The sequence below is a fragment of the Agelaius phoeniceus genome, chromosome 5, assembly GCF_051311805.1.
Source record: "Agelaius phoeniceus isolate bAgePho1 chromosome 5, bAgePho1.hap1, whole genome shotgun sequence".
In the NCBI taxonomy this organism is placed as follows: Eukaryota; Metazoa; Chordata; class Aves; order Passeriformes; family Icteridae; genus Agelaius; species Agelaius phoeniceus.
This window is the reverse complement of record NC_135269.1, coordinates 14052971-14070958: the sequence shown is the minus strand read 5'-3', so window position 1 is coordinate 14070958 and position 17988 is coordinate 14052971. Positions and strand designations below refer to the sequence as shown.

General features: G+C 45.7%; 1 protein-coding gene across 1 annotated transcript in view; it reads right to left on the bottom strand.

Annotated features, from left to right (window-relative positions):
- LOC129120003 (cystine/glutamate transporter-like) overlaps positions 1-17035 on the bottom strand; it is a 29175-nt gene extending 12140 nt beyond the window's left edge. The window contains exons 1-12 of the mRNA XM_054632256.2: positions 16522-17035; positions 13491-15819; positions 11239-11365; positions 10387-10502; positions 9595-9720; positions 7155-7254; positions 7021-7065; positions 6703-6826; positions 6286-6389; positions 4294-4390; positions 3366-3515; positions 906-1080 (exon numbers count right to left, since the gene is read on the bottom strand). Coding sequence (XP_054488231.2) covers positions 906-1080; positions 3366-3515; positions 4294-4390; positions 6286-6389; positions 6703-6826; positions 7021-7065; positions 7155-7254; positions 9595-9720; positions 10387-10502; positions 11239-11365; positions 13491-13683 — 1357 coding nt within the window. The 5' untranslated portion in view covers positions 13684-15819; positions 16522-17035. The remainder of the gene's footprint in view (positions 1-905; positions 1081-3365; positions 3516-4293; positions 4391-6285; positions 6390-6702; positions 6827-7020; positions 7066-7154; positions 7255-9594; positions 9721-10386; positions 10503-11238; positions 11366-13490; positions 15820-16521) is intronic.
- Between the last annotated feature and the right edge of the window lie 953 nt (positions 17036-17988).

Below are 17988 nucleotides of genomic sequence, written 5' to 3'. Positions count from 1 at the left end.
TTTTGATGGTTTTCTCAGTAAGTCTTGATTTCTTGTTGGACAACTTCCAGCAGTAACTGTAGTTTGTGTGTAAGATAATCTGAAAAGGTGGGAAAAAAAGGAAGGAAGCTTAGTCCAGAGGCAATCCTGAGACATGGCTGAAAATCAGAGCATCAGCACTGATGGCTAGAGCACTTTATGTTGGCAGATCACTGTATCTGTTTCCTTTCTTGCTACATGTTGTCTTCTATTGAGTGGTTAGTGATGCACCTCCATCCAACATCAAATCAAAAGAAAATAAGACTTGGAACAGAAACAACAATTTAAACTCAAACCCGGGCTCTCATTTCTGAAAAAACCCTTCTGCCACCGTGCCTACATCCAAAGGAAATCTGTACTACACACTGCCTGGAGTGGAGATGTACTTCATTTCCATGGCTACATTTGTATCCAAACCATCCTGGCCTCTTCACCAAGCACACAGACCTCTGGCAGTACTCTTCTCCTAGCAGTCCTCTCCCCAACCTTTCAGCAAGCAAGTTTGTGCATGGGGTTACAGCATCTACCTGTAGCCCCTCCATCCTAACTTTTTGTCTTTCTGCTCCATGTCAGACAAATTTCACCCAGAGCTGGTGATCCCACAGACATGATAAAGTTTAGTAGGTACTAGGGCTGGGGTGGGAAAGCGACCCTCTCTGTTCCCCCTGTTGGTAGACCTCAGCCTTGTCTTTGTTAAAACAAATTTGCCTGTGGAGGCTGTGCCTTGGGAAAGACACCAGAGTGATGCCAGCAGTCATGATTTAGGGTTCGTGAGGTCTGTTGGTCAAGGAGCAATTTGCATCAGAGGTGAGCCCTGGCAACAAACCAGCACCCTGACCCTTGGGCACGTTTAGGTCCACAATACTGAAAGTGAAATGCATACTTACAAAACAGGTTGCGGCAGCGATCGGACATCTGCCTGTGAATGATGAGGTAGTAGACTGGAAAACCACTCAGAACTATGGTGCATCCAATGCTGATGTTCACAGGGTCTGAGTAGAAAGACATTGCCACTGTGAAGAGGCAGATGATGGTAAAAGAGACAGGAACAAACAAGGGAACCTGAGGAAAAGAGCACAGGAGACTATCAGGGAAACCTGGTGGCTGTAGCCGATCAGACTCTGTTCATGCCAGCACACGCTCTATCCATTTCTCCACCTAAAGAAAATTAGAATCATCATATCCTGTCCTGCAGAGTGCTTCTGTACTGTTACTGTCAGACTGCAAACAACTGCATCAGCTTCAGAGCCCAGTGTGTCCTGTGAGGTGCATGCCTCCTATATTCATGTGCACCAAAATCGAAACCTCACTTGCAACTGGAAGCCAAGCAGGGGGAGAAGCTGCCTACAGCCCACGGCTCTGTGAATGTCCTGCACCTGTGCATGCCCAGGCACACACATACCTACGTGCCCCCTAAGGCAACCACTGAGGGAATATCTGAAGCCAAGAAAGAAGTGACACTTTGAATCAAACTGATCTTTGCTTATAAACCCATGACTCATGTTGACTGCCTCTAGTTTGCCTGAGATTTATACTGATTAAACCAAGACAAACCAGACTGCCTATCCCTATCTCTGTAGTATCTGCACCAAGAATTTCAGCTTCAGTGACACCATGGTGAAAATAAAAGCAGCACTCAGCCGTACCCTATTGGATGAGCCAATTCATCTGGGTTATTTGGAGAGCAAATAGGAAGACTGCAATAAATAATAAAACTGTGAAACACTCCTTCTGTCTCTGGATTCAAACTCTGCCAAGCAACTCCTTGCCATGGCTGGTGGAATGAAGGAGCTGCTCTCATATAAGGTGACAATCTTTACCAGTAATAAAGATTGTATTTTGGATACTCAACATGCCAAGTTGGAAGAGAACAGTTGCTCTAGGTATGGCAGCCATCCAGCCATCAAACTTAGGTACTCTTGTCTTTCCAGCCAGAGCATCCTCTGCCAGCCGCTCCTACATGCACACACTCACGCTGCACATCTGCTTGAGAGGTGTGCGAGCGGACTGCTCCCTCCTCTTTCGGGTGTTTTCCCACCGTTTTAACTCAGAATGCTAAAGTACCAGCGCTGTCACAGGCGTGCCACGCTTTGCTGTCCCCCGGGCAGCGGCAGGCGACAGCCCGCGGGCGGCCACTAGAGCGCAGCACGGGCCCGCGCCACCTGCGCGCAGCCCTTGCACAGAGCTGATGGAAACCAGGGAAAAGGCGGGGGAAACCAGCCGAGCTGACCAAAGGGCCAGTGTTTCCCTCCCTCGTTTAATCAGCATTTAGGAGCCGCTAGAAGTCTGAAAACCAGGGCAAAATCTCAGCATCTGAAACCATCAGCAGTGCCAGCCACTAATAAATCTCCCCTCAGAAGATTGGTTTGAAAGAAAAACTATATGCAACTATACACAAACTAAACTAAATTTATTCCGTTTGGTTCTGGGGAAGTATGCAAGTGCAGCCAACCAACAAACTGGGAAGCCTCAAAGTCTCTGCTGGATGCAAAGACCAAGACAAATGACCCCAGACTTTGCAGGAGGATGCACCCAGCTCAGAGAGGACCCCTGCAAGCTGCAGGAGGCATTTCTGTCCCCCGAGCTCCTCACTGCCCAGTGCCCACAGCCCCGGAGCTCCTCTCTGTTGCCGGGAGCTGCTGCCAGCGGGTACCACACAGGAGCGGCCAGATCAGGAGCAAACTGCACCCGCCTCAAGCACCGCCCCAACCCAATGCCTTCTGCACATTATCCGGCAGTGGGAAAGGTGCCCAAGCACAGGAAAGCTGCTCCAGCGTCCCCTGCTGACATGAGGGGGGATCCCAGCACCCAGCGGAGTGAGAAAGGCCACAGGAGGGACCCACTGCTTTACATGAGACAATATTTCTACACCAGCAGATGATTCCTCCCCAAGTCAGGTTTGCTCCCAGGACCCCTCCACCCATGCTCCTTTCCCCCCAAGCCTGACACCTTCCTGCTTCTCAGATAGAGCTGAGACTTCTCTGCCACTGAAATAACATCCAGGCAAGAATCCCTTCTTGTAGGCCACAAGAGATGAGCCAGAGAACTTCTCTCTGTACTTCTCCCAGTTCCTAGCCTGAAACTTTGTCCCTTGTAGCAAGCAGTATTCTGACAGATGCATCTGGTGAGCCCATGTAGAACTGGCTTTATAGGATTTATCACATCTGGCTGTTTGGGCACACCAACCACTTTCAGGAGCTCCCCACAGACATTACCAAGCATCAGAGACTGAAACCCCTTGGAGCCTAAAGGCAACCATGGCCATGTGATGCTGTAATTATAAGCAAATCAAGGAGAGGGATGGCAGGCTGCAGGTTCCTGGCTGCCAGGTCCATGCTGTGCATTACCTGGAAGGGGCTGTGCAGCTCTGGGTGACGGCAGCGATGGACGATGAGCCCCAGGGTGGCCAATCCTATGAAGAGCCATCGGGAAAAGCTGAAGAAGTTCAGTAGGTGGTAGATGTCTCCAATGCACACCATGGCAGTGACCAAAGGGAACTGAGTGTTTTGGACATGAAATACAGTCATTACAGCCATGGATCACCTCCTCCAACCCCCCTGCAGCTACTTCACAGCCCCAGCATTTTGGAGGTCAGAGAGTTTTACAAAATAGTGTCACAGACTGAAGGCAAAAGATTAAAGGCACTCATCTGTAGTGCTACAGAAAAGAGTGATCATTCCAAGACCAGCAGCATCTTCAATGCTTCGTGTCCAAGCCAGGGCAATTAAAACATGCATGATCCAAAAGCCTGTACTGCTGGTACACAGGCTATCTACAATGACATCTGCTAAGGTTTTAGCAGCTCAGCCAAGCTGCAACAGGCACTACAGTACAGCTGGGATGGAGCTACACCATTGCCACAAAAAAAAACCCTGAAGAAACCAAAACATAAGACCAGACCATCTCTACAAATGCTCATTCCCTGCATTTCCACCACACCTGGGAATTTTAAATTTCCAGATAGCCAAAGCCTGGCAGAGCTATTTTCATAGGGCAATATCAAGCAGCACCTGTGGCAGATGGTAGGGACTGTATTTTTAAAAAAGGTGTGTAATGTTATAAGGCAGGGACTTCAAGGTTGTACATTTGGATACCACTGCTGGCTCAAGGGGATTTAATACTTTGCAGCCATTTCCTGTATCCTGCCTTCTTTATTTTTCAGGGAGAAATTTAATGTCCCAACACCCTCTAAAACTCCTCAGTTTATCCAGTCCTTGCAAGAAAGCCAAGAGAGCAAAAGAACAGAGCGTGTGACGCACAGCCAGATCTCCTTACCATTAACATGACAGCAGGAAGGGGGGTATGCCTTCGAATGTGGATCATGGAGAAGAGAGGAGGCCACTGCCCTTCCCTGGAAGCCACAAACAGAGTCCTAGGAAAAGACAGGGAGCCCTGTACATTAACATTCTACATCCCCATTAGAAATGAGATGAGTCACTGGACTGACCTGAGGCATCAAGGCATCTGCTCCCTTCCCCAGCACAAGTCTGCTGCTGTTCAAGGCCACAGTTTTGCCTCTAGCTGCACTTTCAGAGAAAGTTTGGGTTGGGTTGGAACCTCCCCCGCCCCGCCATGGACAGGGACAGCTTCCACTAGACCAAGTTGCTCAGAGCTCCACTTTGGGGGCATTGGGAAGAAAACCAAGGCTGAGTTCCCACAGCTCTGCCAAGACCAGTTCAGTGCACTTCAGAGCCCTCCATCAGAACCACTGGCAGTGTCTCCTTGGGTGCTCATCTGCAGAGACCTTGGGGCAAGTCCCAAGTGACCAAGAATGAACTCAAGACTGGAAACAGGAGTAAGAAAGTCTCTTGCCATCAAAAAAGGAATTAATCTTTCCAGTGAAAAGGAAGTGGAGGGGGTCACAAACTTCAATTCTTTATAAGAGAAACTGGTGAGTTTATGAAAGGGGATTGTCAGCTTTGAAGCCTATATTCGTATATGTACACATATAGAAAAAATAAAGTGCAACCTCCTCAAATGACAGATGATTTCCAATCCTCTGGTCAGATGTTGGAAAATACAGTTTGTCATACTGCCAAGAGACCAGCTACACACAAGAACAGCTACAAAATGAGAGCAGAGAGTTCCTTGTTTGCATCCCTCCTTTGACTCGTGAGAGAGCAATTAGGGAGAAGACAATCACATCCAATTTTAGAAATTTAATATCCTCAAACAAACCATGCCAGAGCATCAGCTGGGCTGAAGCAGGGCCCCAAGCAGCTGGGGCACAAGTGTACAACTGGTTTTATTGCTGTCTCTGTGGCTTTGCAGGGGTGTGGCTGGCAGGCAGCCAGGGAGGCCCTAGCAGTGTTTATATGGGCTTTCTGCAGTGATTATGTTAATGATGCCAGGATGGGGGAGAGAAGGTCAGTAGGGGACACTGAGAACCTCTGTGTTGTCCAGAGATTTCTCATCCACAAAGAAAACCACTATCTGGAGCAGCTAATGGGAAGGATCGTCCACACCTGTATTTAATCTGGGACTTCAGAGTAGTGGATCAGATAATTCATTCACTTTCAGGCTATGAGACATTCCTTTCAGATCAACTGATTTTTCCCTTTGCAATCAAAGCTGTGAAGCAAAACCCACTGCAGAGAGTTTGCTCAGCTCCACAGGACCAGCACAACCTAAGTATGTTGCTCATAAGGCCTGCCCTCCTCTCCAATTTCAAGGCTCCAATAAGGACACAGAGTGTGGCAGACGGTGAAGCTGGCAAGTTTATTTTTCCATGGGACAAAGCTTTTCTTACTGCTATAACAAGACTCCTTGAACCTTGACTATTGCTTTAGGAATAGCCCATCCCAATGACATTTCACTGACTTCAAAGCAAAGTTCTCAAGGGAGAGTTTGCCTAGAGAGCCTCCCAACAGAGGGACCCTATGCCCCCCAGCAGCACAGCTGGGTGAACCGAGTGGAAGAAGACTCAGTCTCACTGAGCAGCTGCCAACATCAACAAAGCCTTTAGTTCACCAGAAACACTGACATTTCACTTTAAAACGGGATTTAAACTGAAGAGTAGGGGAGAAGATAAAAATCTTTGTTTGTGACCAGTGCTGGGTACCAAGGTCTGGACCTGGTAAGAAATAGAAAAGGTAGTCTCTTAGCCAAAAGGGACCATCCTGTAGCTGACAACCTGGGAGTCAAAAGCCTTATTTTTCTCACAAGAGTGGCTAAAATGCCACTGTGTGGATGGGTAGTTGCATAGGTTGGTGATGCTTCCCTCTGATTCAGCAAGCCAAAAGCATAATAGACCCTTAGGGATGTGACCTTGAAAACGTGAAGATTCCTCCATTCATGGTTCCAAAGCAGGACAGTGCGACAAGGACAGGGACCACGGAGATCAGGCTTTTGAAGGCTCGCTGCACAAAGCTCTGGAGAAAGAGCAAACATGACTTTAGGGAATATGTGGTGATCTCTAGATGGCATCAGGGTCAAAAAAAGGAAACTTCTTCCATTGAAGAAGTAATATAGAAGTCATAAATTTCACCTTTTCTACTGTCATCTGCAGGTGACTTTTCATTATCTTTTAGGCACCACAACAAGAAGAATTTACTGTTGCCCAGTATTCCAGAGAAATTACAAAGCAATAAAGCATTTTATAGGAAAATCATCTCTGAAATGCTTGCCATGACCACAGCACAAGCTGGCCACACTAAGGAGATAACAATAGCAATAACAACTCACCACAGCCACAGCAGGAGAAGCCAGAACATCTTCTGTTCCCAGGACTGTGTAATAGGAGACGTTGGTGAGCATGTATCCCACAATTACTGTGATCACAGACACGATGACAGCCAGGGGGATATTTCTGCAAGGAAGGGGAACACACTCAAAGAACAAGCTGCTATCCCTTGTTATGCACAGTATTACTGCAGATTTTATCTGGTGGTACAATTGATTGCAGTCAGGTGAACCCACAAACTTATTCCTCCTGCACTGCCCTTGGGAAAGGTGTGGGAGCCCCGAGGCTGGTAACCCAGGACAGCTTCCTCCCAGCCTTACCGTTCAGGTTTGACCAACTCTTCGCGCACAAAGCCGGTCTGAAACCTGCACGATGGGAAGAGACAGGGTGAGAGTCTGAGTCACGCTGAGGGCACCTGCGTGCTGCCCGGGACGTGCCCTCCCATCGCACCTACCAGCCGGAGTATGCGAACATGCCTGCATAGAAAGCCAGGGGGAGCTTATCCAGAACCAGCGACTGCCTGTCAAAAGCATCCTGGAAGTTCTCGGTGTGGCCTGCAGAGGAGATAAACAACGGAGACAGAGCAGGAAAACGCAGAGACAGGCTTCCTTCCCTGTAGGATAACATCCCTTGTACCTCTTTGCCCAGACCTGGGAAGAGTGTTTGTGATTTCCTTGGAGAAGGGTATTCAAATTCATTTCATTGCTTTAACTTCAGTGTTGTTGCTGATATGTTTACTTTCCTACAGTGACATTAAAAAAACAAAAAAAAAAATCTATCCCTTGTCCAGCTAGGGTAGGCATTTCAGGAGGGGCAACAACAATAGCTAGCTGTTTCCAACAGACCCTGATGTGGGAACAGGAGATCATGGAGACAAGCAGATCCATGTTGTCCTTTCTTTCCTTCAGTCCCAAAATTAAGTTGTTGGATTGAGCCCCATGTTCAGTCCCCAGCCCCCTCAGCAGCTGGAGACACACTCCCCTTTGATGTGGTGCAGCCAGCGAGGCAGCTAACTCAGCTCTCACTGTGCTCCCTCCTGTTCCTGCTGCTGGAGCACTGACCCCAGCCCTGTGCTGGCCAGAGCATGGGAACCAGGCTGGAGGAGGGGATGGGAGCAACACCTGCCAGTCTGACCCGCCACCACTCACCCACAGGAAAGGACAGAGTGCAAAGCAGATAACATGTCCAAAGTAAAGGTGTCTCAGATATTTACCAACTCCCCTAATTTTCCTTCAAGTTCTCTGCTTGAAACAACAAAGCAAAACTTAACAAAAAAAAAACCAAAGTCAAGATTTTCTCTAAATCAAAACAAAAGGATTTAGGGAAGAGAGCAGTTCTGAATGGCCTCTCATTCAAACACAGTCAAAAAGAATTGCATTCCCAACATTTTCAAATCCAGGTAACCCAAGGTTTGGTACCACATCTATATTCAATTTTCATAACAAACTCTCTTTAAATGGTGAGAAGCTTTCCTAGTTGGGCTTTACCAGGCGAGGTGTGAAATGGCATGGAGCACATGGAGAAAGTCAGGCCACTTCTGTGGAGGTGCTTCTGCAAGGAGTTCAGTGATGAGATTTGGGCACATGGGTTTGAAATGCTGGCCCAGCAAGTCTCTAGCATAAGCCTGAGCCAAAGAGAAGGTAATGGCAAAGGAAAGGACAGAACTGCAATCAAAAAAAAGCAGCACATAGGAATAAGGCAAAAATATTTAAAAGTGCAAAACTGGTTTTTAAGCACAAAAAAAAAAAAAAAGGAAGTCAATTTGAAAATAGGTTTGAAGAAAACTAACCCAAAATATAGGAGTGGGTCTATTGGGGTACTTTTTTGTGTTCCAAAATGATGGCTGGTAAGTGATGGTGCATGAAAAGGATTTATTGCCTGCAATGCATTAATGAGCAATTTACAGTCCCCCGTGAGTCACATTAAATACAACCTGTCATACTGGAGTCTCTTGGTGAATTCTCCCTCCAGATGTCACCTGCATTTATCCTCCCCACCAGAGGATGGGTGCCAGGGCTCCAGATTGTCATTTGAAGGCATTCCTAACAATAATGGCTGGGGATTCCTAGCTGCAGGGCAGTCCTTTAGTTCAGAAGCCAGCCCAAGGGGAGCTTTGCATGTTCAAAGGAGCTTTGCATGTTCAAAGACATCAGAAAGAAACATGAACACAGAGCCCATTGCCTGTGGTGTTTTCACTGCAGAAGAAGGTAATAGCATGAAGAGGGAGCAGGCTTCATCCCTTGAGTGGGAATGCCTTGGGCTTTTCTATAAACTGAGGCTTGGATTAAAGCCAATACTCTTGTATGGTTCACAGAAGATCCTACTGGTAGGGTTTTTCTCCCCCACTCTGCATACGGGCATGAAATCCTGTACCAAGTTCCTCGTGAATTCACTGAATTACCACCCATCTCAATCTGGAGGTAAAAAACATTAGCTTGTGCCACAGAAGGGTTAGAGATGCCATTACCAGGGCCCAGCTGAGGGCTGCTAACTCATTATACAGCTGTGATCGGCACAGGGGATGCTGTCACATATCCCAAATGTCCATTTAATATGTGCTGCTTTGGCAAAAGATTTTGAGCTATTCTGGAAATAGGCAAGTCTAACTCCAGAGGAAGGTTAGGGTGACCTGGGTAGGTTCACATATCCTCTGGCACTAAGACCCACTAAATTTTGGAGAAAGCACCCCCCAGCCAGGTGCATCAGCCCAGTGCAATGATGCAGCTCGTGCCAGCTGTGCCGGTCTCAGCTCCCAGCTAATTCACATCTGGCACATGGACAGAGAAAGCTCCTGCCGGCTGAGTGAGCACCACACTTGTCACTTGGCACCGATAAAAGCCATGACAGGGGGCACATCAAGCACCCTCCTCAGCCATAGGAGCAGCAACACCTACCCTGGGCCAGCAGCATCATCCCTGGCACGATGATGAGTGCAAGGGCCAGGAGTTTGATGACAGAGAGAGCCGTCTGCAGCCGTGCGCTCCAGGTGACGCTCCAGGAATTGAGGGTCAGGACCGTGTCTGGAGAGGAAACACCACTGCTACAGCTGCAGCCTGGGCTCAACACACACGGGAAAAAATACAGCACCTCTCCCTGCCCTAGGGATGCTGGGGGAAGGTTGCATCTTTATGCCTTAGAGAGGATGTCTGGGATGAGAGACGTCAGGAAACATTGGTCCAGCATACAGTGTTTAAAGAGGGAGCTGACTTACACTCCTAAAAGGGAGCAGGAACCTGGTTGCTGCTGGGTGATCCACACCTGCCTGGGGGAAAGGTGTGGGACATCTCAGCAGCTCACTTCACAGCACACCCTGTGCCAGTCCACACCAGTCTGGAGCAGGCAAGACAGCTTCACGAGCTGGATGCACCAGGAGAGGAGTCCAAAACCTCAAGCCTTATACCCACAACTCCTGTGGCTTTTGCACAATTACACATGGAGAGTTTCTTCTCCCACACCTGGCAAAATCCCCCTACCCTAGGGCTCCAGCTGGTCAACAGGGAGGCCGATTCCACTTCCTAGAGAATATAGTGGCCCAACACCATCACCTTGAATCGGAACATTTTAGTTAGCTGAGGAGGTAAGACAGGACCCTTATCCCACAGCTGTCCAGGAAATAACACCCCTGAGTGCTCCTAGTCTAGGGTAGAGAGGCCAGGATGGACAATCCCATAAATGTTGGTACTTACAGTAGCCCAGGAGAGACACGAGCTTCACTGCAGGGACAGGGGCAGCACAGGGGGCGAAGAACGGCTCCAGCATGTAGCGCCCAAATGCCAGGGAAACCACAGCACTGTTGGCAGGCCTGGAGAGGGGAGTGTGGGGGGAACAAAGCACAAACTGCTCTGAGCATGGCTGGAAAATGGCATGAGGTAAAACTGCACAAAACTTAGGAAGGGGAGCAAGTTTCCCCACCTGGCTTAATCCTCTCACCCATGCAGATGGTGAATTCCCATTGAGTTTTTTTCATAGGTTTTTCTCATGGGTTAAAAACCTCATGCTGCAAAATTAATTTCCAACTTGAAAGCAAAAGTTGAGATTAATCATACTGAGCAATGCAAGTGTAGTTCATATGTTCTGCCTCATCTAAGCTTACATGAAGGATACAGGTTATTGAGAGGTGAGGACTTCCTTTTTAATGTTAAAAAAGAAGTAGTTCAAAATTTTATAAATTATTTAACTTGAGGATAAGCCAGGAAGTTGTCTCCACTTTCTGAATCTGAAGAAACCAAAAAATTTCACACTGAAAACAGAAGATCTGAAATAAACCTGGCATCCATTGTCAGTCTCTGAAATATACCACAGCTCTTGGGGGATAGGAGCTGCCAGGGGAGAAAAGAGATATTCTTCAAGTACAGAACACATTCAACATTTGTAACTATTTCCACATTGTGTCTTCTTCCTTTTATCACTGAAAAATCTTTAAAAATCATTCAACTCTTTCCTTTACAAACTGCCTGGACTGTTACCCAGCACCATAACTTTTGGTATTTTAAATTATCACTGCATCCAGGAAGAGGCAAGCAAATAAAATCTCTTACCTGATAGCAAAAAACTCTGCCCACAGGAATAAGAAGCTTGGCAGAGGCCCTAGTGTCTCCAAAATGTAGATATAATGTCCTCCAGACTTGGTGATTCTTGTTCCAAGCTCTGCATAACACAAGGCACCTGGAAAAGTTCACGTAGAAATGCACCAAGTAAATAATCCCAGGGATTTTCCCTTTTCTGTGTGATTTTTCAGGGATTGAACAAATCCATTTAAAATAAGTAGTGAATGGGAGGAAGAAAAAGAGGTTTAACAGAACCACTTTTCTCTATGTTTGTGCAATACTGTGGTTTGAAATAAGTTTTGAAGTAATTGACTTACCTGTCAGGTGGAAAGAAATTCTCTATTTTGTGGTTAATGTTGCATTTCCATGGAAGCTCTGAAGAAGAGTGTGTGATAGAAATGCTGCACAGAGCTACAATGGGTTTCCTTTGAAAGATACCCTGGATTCTTGCTTCTCCTCACTGTTAGACTGATGAAATGGTGCTTACAAAGCAACTACAGCAGCTCAGCCACAAGCCCTGGCTGAAGTGGTCATTTAAATCATGTTTTTTGATCTCAGGCCACATTCTTGTGTCCTTATCTTGCCTCTTCACATAAATCCCTTCCCTCCTTTGAAGCCAGTGGTGACATGGCCATGCCTCCAAGTCCCATGGCAATTGTGCCATATTCAGGTCACACAGGATGGTGACAACCTCAATGTTTCCTGCCTCCCTGTTGGAAAATTCGTGCAGAACTCCTGTTCAAAGCATCAAATATAGGCAGAGAGCTCATCTAGTTTATTCCAGTGGGTCCCTTTAAATGCTTCAAGTATTTAAGCATTCAAGCATTCATGCATTATAAGTATGTTGCTGAACTCATGGAATGGGACTTGTATATATACCCCACTTGAAAGAAAAAAAAGCACAAAAGAAAGCAGGTCTTTTAAATATACTCCAAAAAAGTGTCAGAGAAATGATCAGGGGAGGTCATCAAGCTGATAAAAGAGAAGAACAAACTGACAAATCCAGCAACAAAATGCAATCACTTGGTAAAGAGGCTCCCAAGGCCCTTCCAGGAGAGTGTATCAAAGGATGCTGTACAGGGAAAAACCTTTACAAGAGCTTGGCTATGTGATTACACATACATTACACACACACATTCTCATTTACTGCTCTGCTTGGTTAAAAGAAACACCATGCCCACATTATACTGTCAGCTTTTCTTTAAGCAGAAGTGTATAATTCACCAAACAGCCACTCACAGTTGCAATGTGAAATACTGGTACACATATGCTAAGAGCAGGAACAACTTGTTGCCCTATTAACAATCAAATGTCTCAATTTCTAAACTTGCATGTACATGCCAGAGTGTCAAAGTGAGTGACACTCACTTTGCTTTTTTTTTTGTTGGGTGGATTATTTTTTTATTAAGCTACAACAGAAGAAGAATGTTAAAGTCACCCACTATAATAAGCATCAGATTTCTCTCCTGGGCTGGGAGAACTTGCAATTGTCCTAATAGCACCTTTAGAGAGTTTCTGAGATGATGATTTTTACAGTTAATGAAAGAAACTAAAAGCCATGTGTTTTATCCACTGTAACTTAGAAGAGCTACATTACTTCAAAAGAACTAGAATGAAACTATCATCAAAAAGACAACCTCTATGAGAAAAGACTGGTAGCAAATGACAGAAATCAAGCCAATAGTAACACACAGAAAGTGGGGCAGCAGCAGACATCCCCACACCATTTCTTACAGACACCCAACGCCCACCCTGGGTTGGTGCATCCCAGGCATTCTGCTCCAGCCATTCTCTCTGACAGAAAGGGGGTCCCATGGGGCATATTGGGACTCTCCCTTCCTGCTCTCTTCACTGTGCCTGTGAAGAGCACAGCACAGCCCTCAGGTTCCCTTTTAGGTGCCTCCATCTCCTCTCTGCCTTACAGAAGGAGTCCCCTCATTCTCTCCCAGCTCTCTGGATGAGACCATGCTGTCTCCACTCGCAGTCACTGACCCCTCCTGCCCTGGACTTGTACCTGAATTGATGTTCACAGACCATAAGTGCTGGAACTTTGTCCATTACCCCAGGGAAATAATTTGAACTAAAAACTCCTAGTGACCATCCCCCGACTTCTTAAGCCTGCGTTGCAGCAGGAACCAGAAATTTTGGGTTTATTCATCTCCCAACTTTCTAAACATAAAACTGTGCAGGCTCCCCTCACTTCCCAGGTGCTTCAGCAAGGGCTGCCAAAGCTCAGCACTCACCAAACATGGAGAGAAGCCCACAGGAAAACCAGACGAGCAGGGAGAAGCCCACGCTGCCGGAGTTTTTCAGGACTCCTTTGGGGGAGATGAAGATGCCACTGCCAACCATGCTGCCGATGAGCAGCGAGAAAGCCCGCAGCAAAGTGATCTTCTTCCTCAGGAAGATGGCCTCTTCTTTCTTGTCTTTCCCCATGGCTTTCTTCTAATCACAGGGGAAGGTCACACATTCAGGAGCTACAGCCTCCCAAGTGTCCTCAGGGTTCACCTGTAAGACAAGGAGTTAGGGATTCAAGGATCTTCTTTTCGGGACAAATTTTTTTTTTCAGTAACTGGACAAGAGCTGTTGAATCTGTTCTCCTCAGCTGCAGGAAGTACCAGCCAAACCACAGGTGAGTAGAACACCCTTGGTATCATCTATCTCATCAGTACAGCTCCCAAGAGACACTTCAAGTGTTTTCTGCTTCTTCTTCCAGGCAGCACAGAGTGTTGTTACATGTCGCATGCCAGCCACGCCTCAGGATGATTCCCAAATTTGATTTTGAGTAATGTCAGATTGGCCAGATTGGAACTGGCCAGTTTGGGGTTAATTTAATGGGACCTAATAGGGGGATACATTGATTTCAGCTCACTGGCAGAAAAGAGATTTAAAGTTGCCAACCTAACAATCAATACCTTGGGAATATCTGAGATGAGAAAAACATTATGCTGCGTTAGTTGCTGCACAGAGAGGATTTAAGCTTTTTTAACTTGCTATCCACCCTGGCTGAATGAACTAGCCCTGATTTTCTCACTAGAGCTCCATTTAATCAGTGTTTCTTAATATACTGTCAAGCTTTTTTGCTTTCAAAGTACTGCAGAGTCAGGAATAAATACTGTTTAGAGTTGTAAGACAGAGCTTAGTCATTACTAACAGACGTGCCATTTCTTCTATTAATATAAAAAATTCCTTGGTAATAACAGCAGCAGTGAAGTTTTTCCTAGAACAGAAGGAACTTCAGGGATCATGAGTTGATCCAGATTTAGCTCTCAAAAACTGCAGCAACCTCCCACTTTCCCTCCTCATCTCTCCTGTCTCCCTCTATCACCCCTAAATTGGCAACTTCACCAAGAAACTCACCTTCTGCTTAGGTAGGTAAGAATTCAGGTCAGTTACTACAGCCTAATTTGCTGTAGCAAACCTAGTTGTAGTTTTCCTAATAGCAAGGTAGATGTTTTATACTAGTAATTATCCCTGGAAGAGCAGGCAAGACAAGACTGGAGTAGATAATTTGGCTCTTGTCCAGCCTCCTGCCACACATCCCCAACAATGCTTACACACTCAGCTTCAGTGCTTTTCTTTTCATTATTCTAACACAGCAAAGTGCATTATGGTGTATATTTGCCCCAGCCCCATGGCTGTATATTATTGCAAAGTTACACTTTACACGAGACCCTATTTTATGGGTTTCTTGAATAATTTAGTAATTGCAATGGTGTGTCCACAAGGAGACAGTGGTCACCTCTAGAAGCCAGACCTAAGCAGCCAGAAATTGCTTCATTTTTATCTCTCTACCCTTGGTAGAGAGATAAAAATGTTCCCCTAACTTTGAGGGGTCAATTCTTGTCACCATTCACCCACGATACTTCTTTGCATGCCCTGGGTAAACTCAGTGTATCCAAGGTCTTTTCTCCCCCATCCCCAGCTCTTTTCCCACCTGGAAGCTGGTGGGAGGAAGCAGGATTATCACTTTCTCTGCACACATATGACAAGCACATGCAGAAAGCCCTTTTTCCTGCCAGCAGCATGAGCTGGTTTCTCTGAGATTTTACCAAGCCTGCACAAGCATCTTCTCAATCAAACCAGCCAAGTTTAGTTATTAAACCTCTAATGAGTCCCATAGGACTCTTTAAGGCTCAGAAGGGTCACATCAGCCTCGTCTGGTCCCACAGAGCTGCTCCTCAGAGTCCCAAAACCTCACAGGGCTGCTGGAGACAGTGGCTCTGGAAGAGCTGGGATAGACCCCAGGGATCCTCCCAGCCCCTCAGCTGCAGTTCCCTCAGACACCAATTAATTACCTTAGTGTGAAATACCAATATTGTCTGGTATTTCTCAGCTGAAGTGAGACCCACACAGCATTCATTTGCAGGGGTGAAACACAGAGCCTCACCAAACTGGAACTGAAGAGAGATGCTGTGCAGAGCTATGTCTAAAGCACCGTTCAGAGAGAATTAAAAGTGCACTTATCTGTTTGGCTGGGTTTTAAACAAAGCAGGTGCATTTACAATCCATCAGATTCCCATTTCTTGCTGGGATCCTGAAGCCACTGAAGACAGTGTCTCTTCGCAGGCTCTGAAATTACACAGAGAGAGCAGGGGAGGAACAAAAAAAAAGGAGAGATCAAATCAAATTTACAGACCAGGTTAATGATCCAAAATAAACACTAAACTGTACTTCTGTCCCCATGCTTTTTTTTTTCTTTATTATTTTTTATTTAACTACTACTGCCATGCAAAAGTGTGTGGAGATAAAACAATCCAGTCCAGTAAATTTGAGAAACATGAAATGTATCAGTACTTGTTCAAGAAGTGGTTGAAGGAGGAGGAAAAAAAGCGGAAAAGGGAAAGAAATGTAAAGAGTAACAGAAAGCTATTGAATAGAGCTTCAAAGAGTCACCTAGCAGAGCCCACAGCCCAGAGAGACCATTCCTGCCTGCTCTGCTTTCCAGCTACATTCCAGCACCAGGCACATTAAAATTCAGGGATGTTAATCCTTGTGGCAAAGCTTAAGAATATTCACAATGTGCTTAGTGCAAAGGAAAGAGGCAAAGCTGCTTTTTGTTCACCCCTCTGACTTAAAGGACAGGCTCAGATCCCTCTTGTCCCAAAATGCGGTACCTTTACACGAGAGAGATCATCAGTCAACAGGGCTGCAGAAAAACACCACTCAAAGCTATTGCACAACTTATCACATATACTGGATCTTTCCTTCCTTGTTCTTCATTTACACTGATTTTATTGTTAGTTTGGGGGTTTTTTTAGCTGTTAATCTTACCTCACAAGCACTGGAGCATGAACGGAGAAGGTGGAGACAAGCGTAAAGAGAGAATCATGCCTGTTACTTGTAGTGGTGTCTGGAAGCCCCAGCCAAGAGCAGCACCCACTGTGCTCAGCACAGAGGCAGAGTGGATATTACTCTGATGAAAAGCTAGTGAGATAAACAAGCAAGCTGGAAAAGGAGAGGAGGGAGACAGCACCATTCTCAGCTGGGAGCTGAGACCTAGAACAACGAGTGACCTTTCTCTTCCTACCACGCAGGGACCAGGTGGCATCCCTGGGAAGACAGACTACACCTCCAGAGTCCCAGTTCTATGACCTACCCCCTAAAAATCACCCCAGCTACTAGGGAATCCTCCTAAATATTTACAACTGTATTTTCTTTGCACCCTCAATCAATATCATATTGCCAAGAACAGGTTAACCCCTTCCTTTTTGTACTGCAAAAGATGCAGGTGTCAAACTATTCCTTGCAGTCTCACTATTTTTTTCTTTTTTGGTGCCAAAAATGTCACTCCAATTCAATGTCTACCACAAGGCACAGAATCTAACTAAATAAAATCAGCAGTGAATGGGAGCTTTTTTATTCATGCATGAAAGTAACATAAATAAGCTTTAATGAGGCTGGTGGTGGTCTGTTCTGGGAACTCAATCAGAAAATTTATTTAGGAGACCTGAGAGATGTTTGTTTATAGACCAAAATGAATACAAGAAACAGGCTGAAAGGACAAGACATGCAGCTCAACTTCTTTTCAGCATTCTACAGCTGGTTTGCCACCCTGGATAAGAAACCAAAAGGGACAGTAGTTAATAAATCAGGCTCAGGCTTGCAGCCCCAGATGTAGTAATAAATCCATGCAATTGCCTTAGGTGTAAATGTAAAAATAATTTCCATTGGTTTCTCTTTCTACAGAGTTTCACAAATATCATCTTGTGAACTGTCTATCAAAAGACTACTATTTCCTAACATTTATGTCTAAATGAAAAATTTTTTTGCCTTGACAGCAAAATTGCTTTTGGCTCAGATCACAGAATTTCTGTCATCTCATTTAGGCATTTCCAGTTGTCCTTCCAACAGGGGTGATTTTTCTGGAAAACAGGCTGATGGTACGGTGAGTCTGGACTGCTTGATGATAGGAGGATGACCTTTTAATTGAGAACTTAAAAGCATTGAATCCACACTTTGGCTAAAAATTGGACTAAACCAAGACCAAGGTTTTTAAGCAGCTAAATTCCTGTTGGCTTGAGAGTTCCTTGCTACCAGGATTTATATTCTACACTTCATTACGACCAGTCTGCCAAAGCAGACAAATGGAGATGTTTTATAACTATAGTGCTGACTGATTTCCAGGATGCATGGATCATACACCATCAACTCACTTTTCTATGCATCCATTGCTCTCCATTCAGCTGCCAAAAGGAACTTGCACTTCTGTGTATCCAGAACTGATTTCCCATTAATGTT